At 44.8% G+C, this 20498-nt stretch overlaps 2 protein-coding genes across 4 annotated transcripts in view; one reads left to right on the top strand and one right to left on the bottom strand.

Moving 5' to 3' along the window:
- The window catches only part of WASHC5 (WASH complex subunit 5), a 51861-nt gene extending 46577 nt beyond the window's left edge, over positions 1 to 5284 (bottom strand). The window contains exons 1-3 of the mRNA XM_081874022.1: positions 4973 to 5284; positions 2817 to 3113; positions 1164 to 1309 (exon numbers count right to left, since the gene is read on the bottom strand). Of these exons, the coding sequence (XP_081730148.1) occupies positions 1164 to 1309; positions 2817 to 3002 (332 nt within the window). The 5' untranslated portion in view covers positions 3003 to 3113; positions 4973 to 5284. The remainder of the gene's footprint in view (positions 1 to 1163; positions 1310 to 2816; positions 3114 to 4972) is intronic.
- A 13-nt stretch (positions 5285 to 5297) lies between these two features.
- Positions 5298 to 20498, top strand: part of NSMCE2 (NSE2 (MMS21) homolog, SMC5-SMC6 complex SUMO ligase) — a 211331-nt gene continuing 196130 nt past the window's right edge. Inside the window, exons 1-2 of one of the 3 annotated variants that reach the window (XM_081874787.1) lie at positions 5298 to 5378; positions 7026 to 7172. In XM_081874787.1, coding sequence (XP_081730913.1) covers positions 7040 to 7172 — 133 coding nt within the window. In that variant the 5' untranslated portion in view covers positions 5298 to 5378; positions 7026 to 7039. The other 2 variants (XM_081874786.1, XM_081874785.1) reach the window with 2 other exon arrangements.

The following is a 20498-nucleotide window of genomic DNA, read 5'->3' as shown; positions in this document are numbered from 1 at the left end:
TGACGCCTTGTATTAAAAGTGTCTCCACAACTCATATATTCTAAAACTTTAAACATAAAATCCCAGGAGATGCAAAAAAGGAATGCAACAAGGGCTATCGTTATATGTCAAGTCAGGCAATGATACCAAGTTCAGGGCATGTTTTGCATGTCTGCATGCATAAACACAGCATTCTAGACACCAGCCCATTTGCTTTGCCCTGTAGAAATCAATGGGCACCATTCTGAGCAAAGCCCACCACAGAATGCAAGCACATTTTTTGGTGAAACCTTGCTGATGCCTCCAGTATATGCAAATAAGCTAAGATTCACAGCCATTGTCACTTATTAACATTTAGCTGTGGCTAAACCCACCTCTTCAGTAGCTTGCACAGGGCTTACGGTCCACTGACATTGTCTTTAGAGATTATGCCCAAAATACCATCAACTTGTGAAATAAGATTGGCAGCACCAAGCAGCAGGGTCTTTTCAGTTGTGGGCCCCAACTCCCCCCTCTACATCCCTCTTAGCTTTTTCAAAAGTATTTGAAAATGTCATGTTCTCCTCAGCTGCTAATGTAATGCTGATGCCTCTTCCCTTTTAAAAAAACTGTGCCATTGTTCATTGTCTGTTTTGAATTAACTGCTACAAATGATTCTCAGCGTCGCTTCTGATGCTATAATTACACGTTTCTATACAGTGGTGCCTCGCAAGAAGAAATTAATCCGTTCCGTGAGGCTCTTCATATAGCGGTTTTTTCGTCTTGCGAAGCAAGCCCATTGACAGCTTAGCGGATTAGCGCTATTAGCGGTTTAGCGGCTTTTAGCGATCAGCTGTTAAGCGGCTTATCAGCGGATCAGCTGATAAGCGGCTTAGCGGCTTAGGAAAAGGGGGGGAAAAGGGAAAAAAACCGCAGGAACTCGCAAGACATTTTCGTCTTGCGAAGCAAGCCCATAGGGAAATTCGTTTTGCGAAGCGCCTCCAAAACGGAAAACCCTTTCGTCTAGTGGGTTTTCCGTCTTGCGAGGCGTTCGTCTTGCGGGGCACCACTGTAATCTAATTTTCTTGTGATTTTATATTGCCAGTTGCTGAAGCCACACAAGCTTAAAAAGTAAGAAAAAAATAGAATCAAAGTTTCAGGGGGGAGGGGGAAGAGATCACAGGTTTTGGGCCGCAATTACGCACCTGTTTAAGTCAACGATATATTTATGAACGCTTTGGAAAGCCAGATAGAATCTCGTCAAGATTTCTATGTTGTTCTCACGAAATTCGTCGTCTAGATCCTGGAGGTCAGGTTTGGCTTCCAACTTCCCTTCCCACAGCTCAGGTCCCTGCGATGAAGAAACAATCATTTCGATGAAATATGGCATAAAGAAATGACCACCTAATTATTTGCCAAATATCAATGTGCACTTGATGTGAATTACTGTAACAGTAAGTTTTATTATGCACGCTTCACCAGAAAGTTCCAGGGCAGGTTATGGCAATAAAAACACAACATTCAAAACAAATTAGAATCACAACTAGGGTGGGTGCTAAAAAATACTTCGGTGTCGAAAGCCAGGTTAAAAAGATGCAATATCAGCATATGAGGAAAGTGAAGATACCAGATACAGCTGAAGATAACTGAAGATACCAGATACCAGATAACTGAAGATACCAGATACAGCTCTATGGGGAGGGAATCCAACAAGTTTGGGTTGTCAACAGATGAAGAAGAAGAGTTTGGATTTGATATCCCGCTTTATCACTCCCCTTCAGGAGTCTCAAAGCGGCTAACAATCTCCTTTCCCTTCCTCCCCCACAACAAACACTCTGTGAGGTGAGTGAGGCTGAGAGACTTCAGAGAAGTGTGACTGGCCCAAGGTCACCCAGCAGCTGCATGTGGAGGAGCGGGGAAGCCAACCCGGTTCACCAGATTACGAGTCCACCGCTCTTAACCACTGCACCACACTGGCTCTTTCCTGGGGCAGTCTGTAGGAAAGGAGGCAGTCTTTCAGATCTGTGGGGCGTACATAATTTAATCAGTTTTAATCACTTTAAAGAACAGAAAGGAGAGCTTAAATAAGGCTCCAGCAAAGCAAAATTTCTTAATAATAATAATAAATTTTTTTATTTATACCCCACCCTACCTGGCCAGAGCCGGGCTCAGGGCGGCTAACACCAGTAAAATTACAATAAAAAATATAATAGGGAAAAGGAAAAAACCCCAAATTAAAATATAGGTTAAAATACAATTTAAAATGCAGCCTCATTTTAAAAGTAGCCCATAGATCAAAACCATAAGGGGAGGGAAACATAAGGGTCAGACTGAGTCCAAACCAAAGGCCAGGCAGAACAGCTTTGTCTTGCAGGCCCTGCAGAAAGACGTCAAGTCCCGCATGACCCTAGTCTCTTGTGACAGAGCGTTCCACCAAGTCGGGGCCAGTACTGAAAAGGCCCTGGCCCTAGTTGAGACCAATCTAACCACTTTGAGACTTGGGACCTCCAAAGCGTTGTCATTTGTAGACCTTAAGGTCCTCCATGGGGCATACCAGGGGAGGCGGTCCCGTAGGTACGTGGGTCCTAGGCCGCATAGGACTTTAAAGGTCAAAACCAGCACCTTAAACCTGATCCTGTACTCCACTGGGAGCCAGTGCAGTTGGTAAAGCACTGGATGAATGTGACCCCATGGCAAGGACCCCGTAAGGAGCCTCGCCGTGGCATTCTGCACCCGCTGGAGTTTCTGGGTCAGCTTCAAGGGCAGCCCCGTGTAGAGCGAGTTACAATAATCAAGCCTGGAGGTAACCGTCGCATGGATCACTGTGGCCAGATCAGGGCGAGAAAGGTATTTCTTACCTTGAAATAGCTGAAATCAAATATAATATCACCATATTTCTGCTGATCAGCCTTGTTTCTGAGTTGGAAAACACCTGGAACGAACTCGGAGAGTCTCAACAGTTCAGCAATGATAGCATTTCCACAAGAGACAATTCTGAGAATGGCCTGCCCGCAGTGATTATTTTCCGCTAGGAAGTCCACCATGGCGAAGAATAGTATGATTCTTCCAAAAGTATCTTTTCAACCCAAGTTTGTACTTTCACTCTTTTAAGTTATCTGAAGGAAGATGCATTGCTGAGAGCTCCATTAAAGTACCTGAAAAACATCAACCACCGAATGTATTTGACATTGCATATTCATCATTTCTCAGTTTATGATGGGTTCCCATTCCGCATGCATGCACACACATAATTTCTCCTGCTCTGGAGGGGAGGATTCGAACCCATGGCTTCAAGTTACAAGAAAGGGGGTTCTGACTAAATATCAGGAAGAACTTTCTGACAGTAAAAAATATTTGAAATTGGAAAGTGCTGCTTTTGACCCATAAAGCCTTAAACCTGCCTCTCCTCTGACCTGGACCCTGCAACCGTCCTCTGAGGCCTTTCTTTGCGTGCCCCTTCCACGAGAGGTCCAGAGAGCAGCAACATGAGAAAGGGCCTTTTCTGCAGTGGCTCCCCACTTTTGGAATGCCCTCCTCAGGGAGGTTTGCCTGCTGCCTTCATCTGAAGGCAGCCCTGTTTAGGAAGTGTTTAAGGTCTGACATTTTGCCGTGTTTTTACTATTCCGCTGGGAGCCGCCCACAGTGGCTGGCTCAACCCAGTCAGATGGGCAGCATACAAATAATAAAATATTTTTTCATAATTTTAATAAGAGAGGTCCAGAGAGTGGCAACACGAGAACAGGCCTTCTCTGCAGTGGCTCCCCATCTGTGGAATGCTCTCCCTAGGGAAGTCATCATTGAAAGACCTACATTGGCTCCCAGTACGTTTCCGAGCACAATTCAAAGTGTTGGTGCTGACCTTGAAAGCCCTAAACGGCCTCAGTCCTATATACCTGAAGGAGCGTCTCCACCCCCATTGTTCTGCCCGGACACTGAGGTCCAGCTCCGAGGGCCTTCTGGCAGTTCCCTCGCTGCGAAAAGCCAAGTTACAGGGAACCAGGCAGAGGGCCTTCTCGGTAGTGGCACCTACCCTGTGGAACGCCCTCCCACCAGATGTCCAAGAGAACAACAACTACCAGACTTTTGGAAGACATCTGAAGGCAGCCCTGTTTAGGGAAGCTTTTAATGTTTGATGGATTACTGTATTTTAATATTCTGTTGGAAGCCGCCCAGAGTGGCTGGGGAAGCCCAGCCAGATGGGTGGAGTATAAATAATAAATTTAGTATTATTATTATTATTATTATTATTATTATTATTACACAGCTTTAGGCGCCAGGCAAAAACATTCCTTTTTAACTAGGGCTTTGGTTGATTTGATTGACACCCTATGCCTTTTTAAAATGTGGGGTTTGTGAGAGAGAGCTGTTTATTGGGTTGTTGTTTTTATTTTGATCCTATATTTTGTGCTTTGTATTTTGATTTTGTTCTGTGAGCCGCCCTGAGACCACTGGGTTATAGGGCAGTATATAAATTCAATGAATAATAACAGTGCTTCCCCCCCTTAAAAAAAATGTTTAGGGGTACTCTCATTTTCCTACTCACATTGAAATACTGCCCCTCAATGAGGCCAAACTTAGATTCACCACATGTTTAGGGGTACACATACCCCTGCGTACCCCCAGAAAAAACCACACTGAATAATAATAAGAAGAATCATCTTTAGGTGGCGGGCAAAAATGCTCCTCTTCAACCAGGCCTCTCCTAACACTGCATGCATTTTATAAAAAGGCAGAACAGCCATACCACCTATTCCATGATTTTCCAGCCAATTTTGTGTGTTGGTTTGTTTTTGGAAGGGGAGAACTTGCAAAGCCTGGATGTGCAATAGGCGGCAATGCTTTTGGGAGAAGCTGCCCCCGGGTTTCCTGTTCCAAACACGGGAGCCTTTGCAGAGGCAGCAGCAGAGAAAGGGAGAGTCGTCGCGGGGGCAACACCCCTATAATTAGAGCCTCGTTACCCCCCCCCCCACGCAAACAACCATTGTTTACCCCAGGGGAGGCCCCCTGCACTTACTCGGCTTGCAGCTGGGATCTTTGCAAAGGGAGGAAGCGGCGGCTCCTCTTCTTCTTCTTCTTCTTCTGCAGCCCCGTTCTTTTGCAGAGCCCAGCAGGTCTTTCGCCAGCAGCAGCAACGACCCGGGTCGACCAGCCCTTGGGGCGAAAAGGGAGAGAGAGGAGCAGGATCCCGGAAACGCGAGGGGGAAAGGGAAGGCGCTGGCAGCTGCTTTGCGGGAGCTGCCAGACGCCGTCGGGGTTGCAAAGCGCTGGGCTGAGCCTTCCCTCCCCGCCTCGCATCACATGAGGGTTTCCCGGGTCATGTGAACAGGCGCCGGCTGATGATGAGACGCGCGTTTCCCGCCGCTGCCCCACCTCTCCCCACACCCACAACCCCGGGGATACAGGCGCCAGGCAAGCGGGGGGTCGGCCGAGGGATGGAACAATAAGAATGAATTAAGAAAAAAAATAAGAATAGAAAATAGGGATCTCCGCAAGGCAACTGCAAAAAAGGAAAAGGGGAAAAAAAACGTGGACGGAGGATGCATCCTGCCCGCCTCCTCTTTCTCAGGAACTAAAGGGGAGGAGAGAGTCAAGGGAGCGGAGTGGGTGTGTATCTCCAGTCATTGGTTATCGCTCTCTTTTAAAACTTATTAAATAAGGTATAAAGACATTTTTTATTATTATTAAGTATAAAGAGAGAGGGGTGGGAACGTGCCTTCCAAAAGCACAGAGGTGCCTTTGCGCAGTGCAATTTTTGTTCTATTATTTTTATTGTGGTGATGCTATTCTATGATATTATATTGTTCTTAGATATGCTGTAAGTGGCTGGGGAAACCCAGCCATGTGGGCGGGGTATAAAAATAAATGTTGTTATTATTATTATTATTAAGTTCCCTGCCCCGAGGAGCTTGCAGGAGCGCAGCCGTGGGAGCGCAGACTGGCCTTCAGGAGTCTTCTTGACCCTTTCCGCCCTATAGATCCTAAATGCGTGGCAACAAGTTGTAGGTAGTAGTTTGAAGGGGCTGGAGGGCGGGGAGGAATTTATTTATTTGTTGTTTTGTTGGCCTGCTTTATAAACCACAACTTTTCCACAAGTTTCCATGTGCATTCATGTTTGTTGCTGCTTTGCTGCTTGGATTCTAGACCATTGGAATCACAGTTCTGAGTTTAGGCCCTGAAGGCAGGATTGAATCTAGGGTGGTTTTGTTTTGTTGCTGTTTTTGCTTCACAGAGATTCTCCTTTTATGTATTTATTGGGGAAGCTGGCCTTCTTTTTACAATACTTCTAACTGCATGTAATCAGCACTGTAGAAATTTATGTATTATATATGTATATATACACACACACATATATATACATATACATATACATATACATATGCATATACATATACATATACATATACATGCATACACACACACACACCAAAATGATTTTTAGAACTGTGCAGCCTGAGCACTGTTAAGAAAAAGAGGTGAAATCAGCCTCCTTAAGAAAAAGAGGTCAGAATAGGCCAATATTTATGTGGACTGTCCACAGATCAAGATTGCTTCTTTAGGTTTTCAGATTTTAACCTAGCTCAAAGTTGTCGTCTGAACTAGCCAGATCAACGACATTTTTATTTTTCAGTCCATGAAAAATACGATTTGAGAATCCTCTTGCCACAAAATGGCAATTAGACATAGCATTTTGGCAACTGCAACCTTGGTTTAAGAAGCCATTTGGCCCCTAAACTTCAAATATTGAGGATAGTATAGTATAAAATTATTATTTTTTAATTTGCGGAATACGGATAGGTATTCAAGGTTGTGGGCTATTCTATACAGTTCTGCACGGCGTATTGTTGTGAACAGGGATTTTCAACTGACAAATAGGAAAGATGGCGAAATGGAGAGGTTTCTTTGTGTTGCGGATGAGATGAGAGTTTGTTTGTCTCAAATTAGACCAAATATAAATGAGATTGACTAGACACCACTGCCTTCCGAGAGACGGGAAAATGTGTGCATGAATGTGCATTGCACAGTGGCACAGTGTCAGAAATGTAAAAACATACGTTATATTTTATCAGGAAACACTTCCACGATGTCTGGGCGCTCTGTGGTCTCCTTCAGCGCTGTGGATGCCTGCCTTTCATCTCTGAAAACCTGCCAGTCCAACATAAGTACTGGAATGGACATTGCTACAACAGTTGCTCTGGACCTTGTGGAAAGTAAAAGTGAGTTGTGGGTTTGTTTTGTGTTTTTGGAGTGGCTATTATTTGTGCTGTTGCTTTATTTTCTTTAAAGAAGAAACCCAGCCAGGTGGTCGGGGTATAAATAATAAAATTATTAGTATTATTATTATATTCCACCTTGGTCAGACTAAATCTGGAATACTGTGTCCAATTCTGAGCACCACAATTTAAGAAGGATGTTGACAATCTATAACATGTGCACAGGAGGGCGACCAAGATGGTCAAAGGTCTGGAAACTAAGCCATATGAGGAGCGGTTGAAGGAGCTGTTTAGCCTGGAAAAGAGGAGACTGAGAGGAGATAAGAAAGCCATCTTCAAATATCTGAAGGGGTCTCATAGGGAAGATGGGCAAGTTTGTTTTCTTCTCCGCTGGAAGGTAGGACTCGGACCAGTGGCTTCAAGTTGCAGGAAAGCAATGTGGCGATCACACAGCATCTCCGGACATTTCACTGTCTATTGATCCTTGTGCCAGCACTTTATTTATTGCTGCCACCACCCAGGCCCTACCTGGTACAATACCGAGTCCAGTCAGGGTTAAATTGGAACATAAACTTCTGTTTATTTATTACAGTTTAACAAGCGTGTGGTTTCATAAATGGTATCGGTCAATTACAATCATGGGGTGCCTATCCAGACCTATAACTTCCGCTACCTGCTCTCACTCACTAAACCACCTCTCAGATATTTACTTGTCTTCCTAGCTCCTAACAATTCCTGACTCAGCCTATTTCGCTACACTAATTCAACCTACCCACAGACTCTATCCCAATTCACTCCCACTCCAACCAACCACCCAACAAACTCCCCCCTTCGCCCCTCCCAGAGCTGGTTTTATAGTCCCTCTGACTCCACCCCCTGGGTTCTGATTGGGTAACCTGTTTAACTATTTCACCTCCAGCACTTTCATATGTTAACGTCACAAGGAGATTCAGACTAAACATTTGAAAAAACTTTCTGACACTACGAGTTGTTCAGCAGTGGAACAGACTCCCTTGGGAGGTGGGGAATCACCTTCCTTGGAGGTTTTTAAGCAGAGGTTGGATGGCCATTTGTCATGGATGCTTTAGCTGAGATTCCTGCATTGCGGTGGGTTGGACTAGATGACCCTTGGGTCCCTTCCAACTTGAAGATTCTATGATTATAAAGCTTTAGTTGAGTGTTAGAATGCAAATGGGGCCCTGGATAAACGTTCGGTGCCTCCAAACAGCAGTAGCTGTTTAGCTTTGTTAAAGTGCACTTCAGAGAAGTCGTAGTGTTCTTTCCTGACACGTAAATTCTCCCCCCGCCATTGTGAATTGCATTTTGAATGACAAATCAGAACCAGACATAAATGTGATCAGGAATGTGGCTTCTTTCGTGCTGCAAAATGCAAGCTCAGTTCTGATTAAGGCTGGGCGATACTGGGTTTTCAACATTGCGCTATACACCACCAGCTAAACATCGCAATATATCATGATGTCTGAAAAAAGGATGCAGCTTTGTAGAGGCATTGGCTGGCGTCACAGTTTTCCCCACATTGCGGTTTTTGCATAGCATACATGCATCATGATTTGCGGTATATTGCCAAGTCAAAAATTATGAAACCAATATCGTGATAAGGACTTCAGATCGGTTTTCGACAATATATCGCCCAGCCCAAACACACACCATGATTCATGATATATTGCCAGGTGAAAAAATTATGTAACCGATAATCGCCATATGGACTTCAAACTGGTTTTGGATGATATACAGTGGTGCCCCGCAAGACGAATGCCTCGCAAGACGGAAAACCCGCTAGACGAAAGGGTTTTCCGTTTTGGAGGTGCTTCGCAAAACGAATTTCCTATGGGCTTGCTTCGCAAGACGAAAATGTCTTGCGAGTTCTTGCGGGGTTTTTTCCCTTCCCCCCCTTTTTCCCTCCCCCCCCTTTTTCTAAGCCGCTAAGCCGCTTATCTTCTTATCCGATAAGCCGCTAAAAGCCACTAATAGCGCTAATAGCGCTAATCTGCTAAGCCGTCAATGGGCTTGCTTCGCGAGACGAAAAAACCGCTAGACGAAGAGACTCGCGGAATGGATTAATTTCGTCTTGCGAGGCACCACTGTATCAATATATTGCCCAGCCTTCCTTCTGATGTAGCTCTCCCTGGTGTTTCTATGTTCAAAATAACTGTTTCTCACTGGGCATGGGTATTTAAGCTTCTAAGGGTTAGTCATTGTGTAGAAAGATGCCCACTTGCATTGAAAAGTTAGAATGCTGGGTGCACAGAACTGACTGTCACTGTGTGTTCAGATTAGGCTTGTGTGCTTTTGACTAGCTGTCGGTGGACCCCCAGATGGATAGGGGAGACTGTCTATGGAGGTTTTGGGGACCTGCCCAGGGAGGGTTTGCCAGGGCATGAAAACATCCTTCAATGGTATCTTGGTTCTCAAACATAATCTGTTCCGGAAGTCTGTTCCAAAACCAAGGTGCATTTTCCCATAGAAAGTAATGCAAAATGGATGAATCGGTTCCAGACTTTTAAAAACAACCCTTAAAACAGCATTTAACATTTTTTAAGAAATAAAAAATAAACTCCTGAAATCTGTGAATACAGTTGTACCTTGAATCCTGAACACTTTGGTACTCAGACGTTTTGGCTCCCGAATGCCGCAAACCCGGAAGTGACTATTCTGGTTTGTGAATGTTCTTTGGAACCCGAAGGTCTGATGGGGCTCCCTCGGCTTCCGATTGGCTGCAGGAACTTCCTGCAGCCAATCGGAAGCCGCGCTTTGGTTTCTGAACGTTTTGGAAGTCAAACGGACTTCCGGAACAGATTCCATTTGACTTTCAACGTACAATTGTACTGCCCTGTGTGGCTAAGTTATAAAAGGCTTATTCTTACTCTTAGTCTTAATCTTGTTTAGAAGCATTCTTATTCTCACCTTATGAGAACGATGCCTTATGAGGAACGGCTAAGGGAGCTGGGCATGTTTAGCCTGGAGAAGAGGAGGTTAAGGGGTGATATGATAGCCATGTTCAAATATATAAAAGGATGTCACATAGAGGAGGGAGAAAGGTTGTTTTCTGCTGCTCCAGAGAAGCGGACACGGAGCAATGGCTCCAAACTACAAGAAAGAAGATTCCACCTAAACATTAGGAAGAACTTCCTGACAGTAAGAGCTGTTTGACAGTGGAATTTGCTGCCAAGGAGTGTGGTGGAGTCTCCTTCTTTGGAGGTCTTTAAGCAGAGGCTTGACAACCATATGTCAGGAGGGCTCTGATGGTGTTTCCTGCTTGGAAGGGAGTTGGACTCGATGGCCCTTGTGGTCTCTTCCAACTCTATGATTCACCTATCCTTGCATGAATAAATGTGACAGTTGAATTGTTGCTCGTCTTGCAGATCAGGTTGAGGTCCCCTTTGACTTTGACTTTGTCCTCATTCTGGTTCTGCCTGTGACTCATTTTTGTACCCTCAAGGGAAGTCGCTTAATATTCTCCATGCCTCTTGTTTCCCATCTGAAAAATCAGAACCCTCCCATCACCTGTGGTTTCATCAACGCTTGTTAGAATTCTGCTGGTTCCTGTATGTGCATTCAATTCAATTCAGGGTTTCTTCCTGCCAGATTTTAGCGCCTGATAAACTTCCTACAGTGTATGCTTGAAATTCTCCTGTTAGTAAGCACTATTCAGTTAACACAGAGAGAACCAACTTCTAAATTTTCATTCGCCCCTTATTATGAATAATCTTTATTACTTATAAAATGCCTCTTAAAAAACAAGAACAATTATTCTCCTGATTCTTGCTGTCTCCGGGAGCAGTTGGTCCGATAATATAGTTGACATCACCTGTCACGAAGGACATCTCAGGTGTGCTGAGGGGCTGAGGAACGATTCTGCAACCTCAAAAGATTCCCACAGCAGTGCAATGGGTCCTTCTAAGAATGCTCACGGTATATTAACACAAATAGCCTTTATGTGAAATCCGTACAGAAGCTTATTAGAGGCGTTCAGAAAACCTGCCTCATGCATTAAAACAAGGCTCCCCATTTTGTGCTGTTATGGGAAACAGCCATAGCCATAGCTCATTGGCACAAGGTACGTGGGTGGCGCTGTGGTCTAAACCACTGAGCCTCTTGGGCTTGCCGATCAAAAGGTTGGCTGTTTGAATCCCTGCGATGGAGTGAGCTCCCGTTGCTCTGTCCCAGCTTCTGCCAACCTAGCAGTTCGAAAGCACTCCAATGCAAGTAGATAAATAGGTACCACTCTGGCGGGAAGGTAAACAGCGTTTCTGTGCACTCTGGCTTCCTTCCTATTGCGCCAGAAGTGGTTTAGTCATGCTGGCCACATGACCCGGAAAGCTGGCTGTGGACAAACGCCGGCTCCCTCGGCCTGAAAAGCAAGATGAGCGCTGCAACCCCATAGTCGCCTTAGACTGGACTTAACCGTCCACGGTTCATTTACCTTTACCTTCGCGTTGGCAGTACATCTACCTTGCATGCAGAAAGTCCCAGTAATAATTCTCATAATTTCTAGGCAGGGGCTGTGAAAACCGTCTGTCTGAAATCCTTGATTGCTGCTAGGAATGAACTTACAAATGCAAAACTTTCTGCAGAAAAATAAAGCAATGGGAAAGGTTTTTGTTTATAGAGTTGCCAGGAAGGGCTAGATTTATGTGCATGAAATGGCAGGAGGCACATTTTTTTCCAGTGTGGTGTAGTGGTTAAGAGCCAGTGTGGTGTAGTGGTTAAGAGCGGTAGTCTCGTAATCTGGTGAACCGGGTTTGCGTCTCCGCTCCTCCACATGCAGCTGCTGGGTGACCTTGGGCCAGTCACACTTCTCTGAAGTCTCTCAGCCCCACTCACCTCACAGAGTGTTTGTTGTGGGGGAGGAAGGGAAAGGAGAATGGTAGCCACTTTGAGACTCCTTAAAGGGAGTGAAAGGCGGGATATCAAATCCAAACTCTTCTTCCTGTTGGTTTTGATCTGCTTTCTTTCCTCTTTGTAGCTGACAGAAAGGGACAGGCCAGGCTCTGGCAAAGGAAAGTATTTCCTCTGTCCCAGCCTGGCTTCTGTGTTCAGTAAATGTTCAATATGAGGTTGCTTTTGGGTTGTCGTCTCACTTTTCTTCCACACGATGGCACACTTTCCATCTTCCTGGTTCAGCTTTTGTCCAAAACAGTCATTGATTAGTACCTGTTGCTGCTGTAAAAGATAAATTCATCATATTCTTGAAGCATTCCCCTGCTTTCCCTGCCCTGTACTAAGAAAAGGCCAGCTGGTCAATTAGACGTAGTGGTCCGTATGGATTCTGCTTCCAGATTCTTACGTCAGATGGGATGAATGGTCAGAAGTGGAAGTTCCGAGAGTCCCGTAAATGCAAAGATTTTAAACATTTAGAATGCTACCCATCTATTTTGGTCCCCACTGGTAAAAAAAAAATAAAAAAAAATTTGAGTATGTAAACATGTATGCATAGCATGGGAGAACAGTAAACAATAACTGCATGCAGCACAAAAATGGGTATTAAAAGTTATTTCTTGTGGTGCTTCTCTTGGGACACATTTCTGCATCTGCCTGTTTACTGTGCAGTAACATGTCCCCCCCCCCCGCATTTCTATCTCTTAAGGCTTGTGTTTCACATTGGGCAGTAGTACATAGTCCCACAGTGCATTTGAGGGTGGCGTTTCAGCAGCCTACTATGTGCATTTGCAAAAATCTATAACTTATGCCTATCCATTCATGCACGCATGTCAACAAATGCTCCCACAGTAGGATGAAGCGTGCTGTTGCAGTGCTGCCCCACACCCTGAACTTACAAAATGAGTGTATTTACTTGGTGGGGGATAGCCAATGTAGTGTTCCCCACTACTAGTGTTTGCTGGACTACAACTCCCATCATCCCTGACTATGAGCCATGCAGGTTGGGGCTGATGGGAATCAGAGTCCAGCCACATCTCCCAGGCATTTCCTTGGCTGTTCCTTTATTACACCAATGCCACAGCAGAAAGTGCAAAATGAAAGTGCATGCAAACTTTCCGAGAACGAATACTATATCAGCTGTCTTCCTGCCAACCCATAATTTACTTTCCTGGCCCTGCCTTTTATCCCGGGGGACGTGGGAGATATTACCACGGCTTTCCCGTTCTTCGGACTCCAGGGAAGCTGTGCCAGATAGCATTCTGCTGCGTGTGGGTTTATGCCAGATTAGAGGAGATGAATAAGGAAATGGATAAAGTCTGTAATGCGCCGAGGTGCTTAGCTTTGCATTCAGGAGTACGTTCCCCTGTTGCTAAAAAAACACACCTCTGCCCTTGTTTTAATTATAACTCCATTCCCTTCTGCAACGAGGCGCGGGTTTGCCCTGAGATAATATAAAGGACGTACTTCACCAAACTCATTAGTTTTTCAAGGCATCTCACAGGTAAAAACTTGACCTTGTTAAATCTGAATCAGGCTTTCTGTGACAGTATGTGGGAGTAATTCTTCATTCAGTCTTATTAGTTTCAAGGCTACTTGGAAGCAATAATGCATAATGGAGGAGATAGATGCCTGACAGGGAGATTTCCCCAGCCTCCTTGGCTTGGAGGGTGTTGGCTGGCCTCTGGTAGGAAGACACCAACATAGATAACTTCTTTTTCTTGATGTTGTTCATGCATGGACTGGATGTCTTGAGTGTATGGTTAGGACCCTAGCTACTGTTGGCCTGACTGTAATCAGTCTGGAAAAGGAGCCTTGTAGGGCTGGGCGATATATTGATATATCGTCCCAAACCGATTTGAAGTCAGTGTTGTGATAATGGTTTCATAATTTCATCAGACCTGGCAACATATCGTGGATCCTGGTGCGTGTGTCTGTGTGCTATGCAAAAATCAAAATGTGGGGAAGACCGCGAAGTCGGCTGATGCCTCCCATGATATATTGGTATACAGTGGTACCTCGGGTTAAGTACTTAATTCGTTCCGGAGGTCCGTTCTTAACTTGAAACTGTTCTTAACCTGAAGCACCACTTTAGCTAATGGGGCCTCCTGCTGCTGCCGCGCTGCCAGAGCATGATTTCTGTTCTCATCCTGAAGCCAAGTTCTTAACCCGAGGTACTATTTATGGGTTAGCAGAGTCTGTAACCTGAAGCATATGTAACCCAAGGTAATCACAATGTTTAGTTGGTGATAGATCCAGTGTGGTGTAGTGGTTAAGAGTGGTAGACTTGTAATCTGGGGAACTGGGTTCACTTCCCCGCTCCTCCACATGCAGCTGCTGGGTGACCTTGGGCTAGTCACACTTCTCTGAAGTCTCTCAGCCCCACTCACCTCACAGAGTGTTTGTTGTGGTGGAGAAAGGGAAAGGAGAATGTTAGCTGCTTTGAGACTCCTTCGGGTAGTGATAAAGCAGGATATCAAATCCAAACTCTGCTTCATCACAATGTTGAAAACCTGATATTGCCCTTCCCTAGATCATAGCTTAGCGGTAGAACACATGGCATGCATGCAGAAGATCACAGGTTCAATCCTTGGCGTCTCCAGTTAAAGAAAAGTTCAGGTAGCAGATGACTGGAAAGATTGTGTTTCTGAGATGCTGAAGACTGCCAGACACAGTAGGCAGTTCTGGCTGGGAGTACAGCCAGGTATAAGGGTATATATACAACCTGGTATAAGGGCAGTTTCTTGGGAACATCAAGGCAATCAATGGGGAGTCTGAGAGAAGCTTTGTCCTTGCCTGAGGAACAGTAAATCACACAGTTCAGAGCTGGAGCTAACTCTTTATTAGAGAAAACACACAATCTTCACAGACTTGGCTGGGTTTCAGGACTAATGAGCATAGCGGCTCATGCCCTGTAGGTCCTACAAAATGAAAAAGGTTGCTGAGACTTAAAGTCCCTGCTTCCCCACAGCCATCTGTCTTCTCCTTTCCAGGGCTTCTTTCAAGCAATAGGAGACTGCGCCTGTTTGAAGCTAACTTCTCCTTTGCGCTTTTCATGCCTCTTCTGGTTCTGGGAGACAAGTGGTGAAGGGAGTTTGTCATGGCAGGAGGGGGAGACACCTGCGGCTCTTCACCAGCCGGACTCGTCTCTGCCTCTTGGCCGCCCTCATCCCTTTCTCCTCCTTCATTCTTCTGCCTCTGATTCTTCTTTCTGTCACAGACTCTCCCAACTCATGGAGCCCTGTTACCCCCTTCAGTTTCCAACACCTCCTCTTCCAAGTCTTCTCCCTGTGATCATTGTCCCACCACTACCTCCGAGGCTCTGAACCTTCTTCTCTTGGTGGTTCCCCAGCTGGTTCGACCCACCATTCATCAGCACTCAACCAGTCCATGATTGGTTCCTCAGACTGAGAAGCCAGGTGATTACCGGACCATTATACAACCAAGTGGAATCCTGTTGGGATGGCCAACAGGCTGACCTCCAGATGTTGTTGGACTACAACTCCCATTGGCCACAGCCAGCACTGCCACTAGTTGGAGATGATGGGATTTGTAGTTCAGCAATATCTGGAGGGCACCGCCTTGGCTGGCCCTGGTCTTGGATAGCAGAAGCTATTCCGTGCCGAGAAAGCCAAGCCATGCTGGGTTATCCTGTCCCATGGCTATGCCCCCTGAATTTTCTTGCAGTAGAGATGTCTTCTGAGAAATCTCTATGTGGGACAAGAAGCTACAGTTAGAACTGGATATGGAACAACTGATTGGTTCAAAATTGGGAAAGGAGTACAACAAGGCTGTATATTGTCTCCCTGGTGATTTAACTTATATTCAGAATTCATCATGCGAAAGGCTGGGCTGGATGAATCCCATGCCGGAATTAAGATTGCCGGAAGAAATATCAACAACCTCCAATATGCAGATGACACAACCTTGATGGCAGAAAGTGAAGCGGAATTAAAGGACCTTTTAATGAGGGTGAAAGAGGAGAGCGCAAAATATGGTCAAGCTCAACATCAAAAAAACGAAGATCATGGCCGCTGCTCCCATCACCTCCTGGCAAATAGAAGGGGAAGAAATGGAGGCAGTGAGAGATTTTACTTTCTTGGGCTCCATGATCACTGCAGATGGTGACAGCAGCCACGAAATTAAAAGACACCTTCTTCTTGGGAGAAAAACAATAACAAACTTAGACAGCATCTTAAAAAGCAGAGACATCACCTTGCCAACAAAGGTCCATATAGTTAAAGCTATGGTTTTCCTGGTAGTGATGTATGGAAGTGAGAGAAGACCATAAAGAAGGCTGATCGCCGAAGAATTGATGCTTTTGAATTATGGTGCTGGAGGAGACTCTTGAGAGTCCCATGGACTGCAAGAAGATCAAACCTCTCCATTCTGAAGGAAATCAGCCCTGATTGCTCACTGGAAGGACAGATCCTGAAGCTGAGGCTCTAATACTTTGGCTACCTCATGAGAAGAGAAGACTCCCTGGAAAAGACCCTGATGTTGGGAAAGATGGAGGGCACAAGAAGAAGGGGACGAGATGGTTGGACAGTGTTCTCGAAGCTACACTGCGGGAGGCAGTGGAAGACAGGAGTGCCTGGCGTGCTCTGGTTCATGGGGTCACGAAGAGTCGGACACGACTAAATGACTAAACAACAACAAAAGCACTGCTGGTTGAAGGAATAGGGATTGGTCTTTAGAAAGAGATGAAGATGGATGTTGGCTTGGGAAATGCTTCTTCGCATTGTTCCCTCTTCTCTCCTGCTCGCACAAAAGAGTGGCCAAGAAACGCTAGGGGCTTTAAAAATAAAATATGAAGGACCTATGTTTTAATTGTGCATCTGTGCCCCATGGGTTTGCAAGCTTAGGCCCCTATTTAGAAAACGGAATAAAGCAGAGAACACAATAAATCTTCTGGTGGGGGGTAAAGTGAACTTATGCTGTTAAAACTCAGATGAAAACAATACTAAACATCTCCTAACGACCGAGGGGTGCTGTTATTATGAAATGGTTTATAATTAACCTCTATAAGTCTTATTTAATTGTGTTGCAAGAGACTAAAGCAGGTCTTAAATCGGTTATTACGCAGCCCAGCGAGATAAATAACACAAACAGTTCGTTGAGTGGGCAATAACCCTTAAGGAAAATGATGTTCGCAGGGGATGCTTCAGGTGTACAAAGAGAGCAAGCGAAACCGGGCCTCAGCCAGGGATCGGATGCAGCAGGCAGACTTGGATAACATTCTCACTTATTGGTTAAGCTCTCCTTAAACTAAACTGGAGGAAAGCCTGGCTTTGCAACAGTGGGGCACTTTGACCCTGGTGCAAAGTTAGTGAGGGTCAGATAGACCAGAGTCAGACTCAAGCAGGTGAGACCAGCGAGTCTTCAGGAGGAATTGGCTTGCACGGAAAAGTTGGTGTGTCTCCATTGACTTGTAAGTTCAGCTGATGCTTTCCTCTGACCTAGAGGGCACCTTCGACCCACAGAGTCTACTCTGTGTGACCAGAGTGTTGGTGTTGGTGATATAAAAGGCAGGATATTTCTGCTCAGTGGAATAGCAATGGCTTTGCATATTATTATTATTATTATTATTATTATTATTATTATTATTATTTGTACCCCGCCCATCTGGCTGGGTTTCTGGCTGCTGTCTTCATTTGTAGTCTTGAGTCACATGGTTTTTATATAATTTAGCTGAAATGATTATCTTGCGGGGCTCAGAGTGTGATTCACTGGTCACCTGCATGTCTGAGTAGTTACAGAAGCGCATACCTAGCAGGGGCTTTGTGGGCTGCCTGGTCTGATGGTGGGCGCCAGAAGACTTCCTTCAATTTAAATCACACCAAACAGTTTTGCCTTTAGTTGTCTGTATGTAACAAGCAAACAAAAAACCTGGAGGGAAAATGACATTTCACTGCACACCTGGACAAATTGTTCACATGGTTTGGAAGTGTTCCCCAATATTTATCGGTAGGGTTTGTAAGGGGCAGGTGGGGCTTGTCAACCTAGGAAGGTAGCCCACCTAAAAGAAGGAAAACTCTGATCTCCGCTGCCTTGCGGGATATCTTGATGATGATGATGATGATTAATACCAAATGAAATAATAATAATAATAATAATAATAATAATAATAATAATAATAATTTATAATTTATATCCTGCCCATCTGGCTGGGCTTCCCCAGCCACTCTGGGCGGTTTCCAACAAAATATTAAAATACAGTAATCCATTAAACATTAAAAGCTTCCCTGAACAGGGCTGCCTTCAGATGTCTTCTAAAAGTCTGGTAGTTGTTTTTCTCTTTGACATCTGATGGGAGGGCGTTCCGCAGGACGGGTGCCACTATTGAAAAGGCCCTCTGCCTGCTTCCCTGTAGCTTTGCTTCTCGCAATGAGGGAACTGCCAGAAGGCCCTCGGAGCTGGACCTCAGTGTCCAGGTGGAATGATGGGAGTGGAGATGCTCCTTTAGGTATACAGGACCGAGGCTGTTTAGGGCTTTGAAGGTCAACACCAACACTTTGAATTGTGCTCGGAAACAACTTCAATTCCCAACATTGCCAGTTAAAATAGGTCTGCAAGAGGGCCTGGGGAGGACCACTGTCTCAGGGAGCTACTGCCAGTCAGAATGGACAGTAGTGGATTAAACACTGTGCTCCCTTGTAAGCATATGTCCATTTACCAGAACTTGCTATCAGTTTGTAATCGTGTCATGGCAGCTGTTCTCGGTGTGATAATAGCCAGCTGAAATTGGTAGCCGCAATCAAAGAGTGCCTGCCAGATATGTGCAAACATCTGGGGGAGCCCAGGCAGATGGGCAGGGTATATATAATAAATTATTATTATCTGGGTAACATTGGGGGGAAAAGCCTATGATTCTCCAAATATGGGAGAGTTTGAAAGTGGGCGGCAGCCGCGGCTGCAGCAATACTCAGATGTTTGTTTATGCCAACTAGCCTCTCCCTCCAAAGAAACCTAGAAACTTTAGTTTTGGAATAGGAACTTGGGGAAACAATAAGCTGCTTTGTACTATATCAGGCCATTTGTTCATTTTGCTTAGCATCACGTGCTCTTGACTGTCAGTGGCTCTCTAGAAATTATTTACAAGGGACTCTGAGCACCCTTGCTGAACCAAAATTCCCAGGATATTTTTTTTTGGCAGCTAAAATGGAAGTAGGAAACCGCAGCTATAAAGTTTCCGTATAATGTATAGCAGTGCCCATAAAGCTGCTTTAATTCTGCCCCAAAGATACGATCCTTCCTACTCCAGTTCCTGCTACAGATTTACCAATATAATCCAGATTAGCTCATGACAGAAATCAGGGGGCGTAAGAGCCAGGTTTAGCGGATGCTTTAAATCCTCTTTTTAAATCTGTAGTGAAGTTGGCAAAACTTGGCCAACTTTATGCTGCCTTTAACCATCTAGCGTGCTTCTTTTTCTAGGAGTGTAGAAAGTTCTTGTAGAATTCTCTCTCCCTTCTTAGAGTTCAGCAGGTGTTGCCCACACACGACCAGGAAAAACTTAGTATATTGCGCAAATTTGTGCATTGATTTTATAATTTTTATTTTAAAAAAGAGCACAGCTTCTCTGTCTGCTTAACTGCCAAACCAAATTCCATGTTCGATTGCACACTGCTGCAATGGAATAGTTACATCCTTGCAGCTTTGTTTATGCAAAACTGCCGGTCCCTATTACAAATAATAATTGACAGTGTTTCAAAAGCAAAACAAGCCATATGGATCGTTTCCCTTCCTCCCACCTCCTCTTGTGCATGAGAACCCCGGTAAATTTAGGATCCATATTGTGTAAAGTTTGTTCTTTCTAAAAGTACTGCTGGTACATTAAGTTCTGTACAGTAAGTTCAAATAAAGATTAATCTCTTGATAGGCCACACACACAGACACCTAGAGATTAGAAAACCAGAAATGCTTCTGGTGAGCATCATTTTGAAATTAGCAGAGGAGCTCTTGTGGCTGGAATGTTGACACAGGAAGAATGCAGTGTAAGAGGCAATTATTTAATATCCTTCTTGTCTCAGTTGGGTTCTGCCTGTTTGTTTGCTCCTATATATATATAAACAGCTCTTGAGGACCTGCAGCAATTAAGCCATTGTTTGTGTTGTAAACAAAAATTGCCCTTTTCCCTTATGGGGTATCCAAGAGCCCATATGGAGTCCTTACGTAGGTTCCCTATTGGTAGGAGAAAATAACAGAGGCCGACCAGAGAATATTGAGAAGCAAAGCAGCTAGTAAGCTTGATCTTTATTGATCTGTTGCAACAGGGTGCTCTCCACACACGCAGGAGAGGAGGAGGGACCCAGAAAAATGGCGTGCAAGGCCTTATAAAGACCTTTGAAATTCCCATCCTGTAGATCAAGACCACCCCCAGAAACATCATACATACATCACAGAAGAGGTATAACCTAAGACCATCCC

This window comes from Podarcis erhardii (genome assembly GCF_964252035.2).
Source record: "Podarcis erhardii genome assembly, chromosome: 8".
Classification (NCBI taxonomy): Eukaryota; Metazoa; Chordata; class Lepidosauria; order Squamata; family Lacertidae; genus Podarcis; species Podarcis erhardii.
The sequence above is the reverse complement of the archived record's forward strand: the minus strand, read 5'-3'. Positions and strand labels throughout refer to the sequence as shown.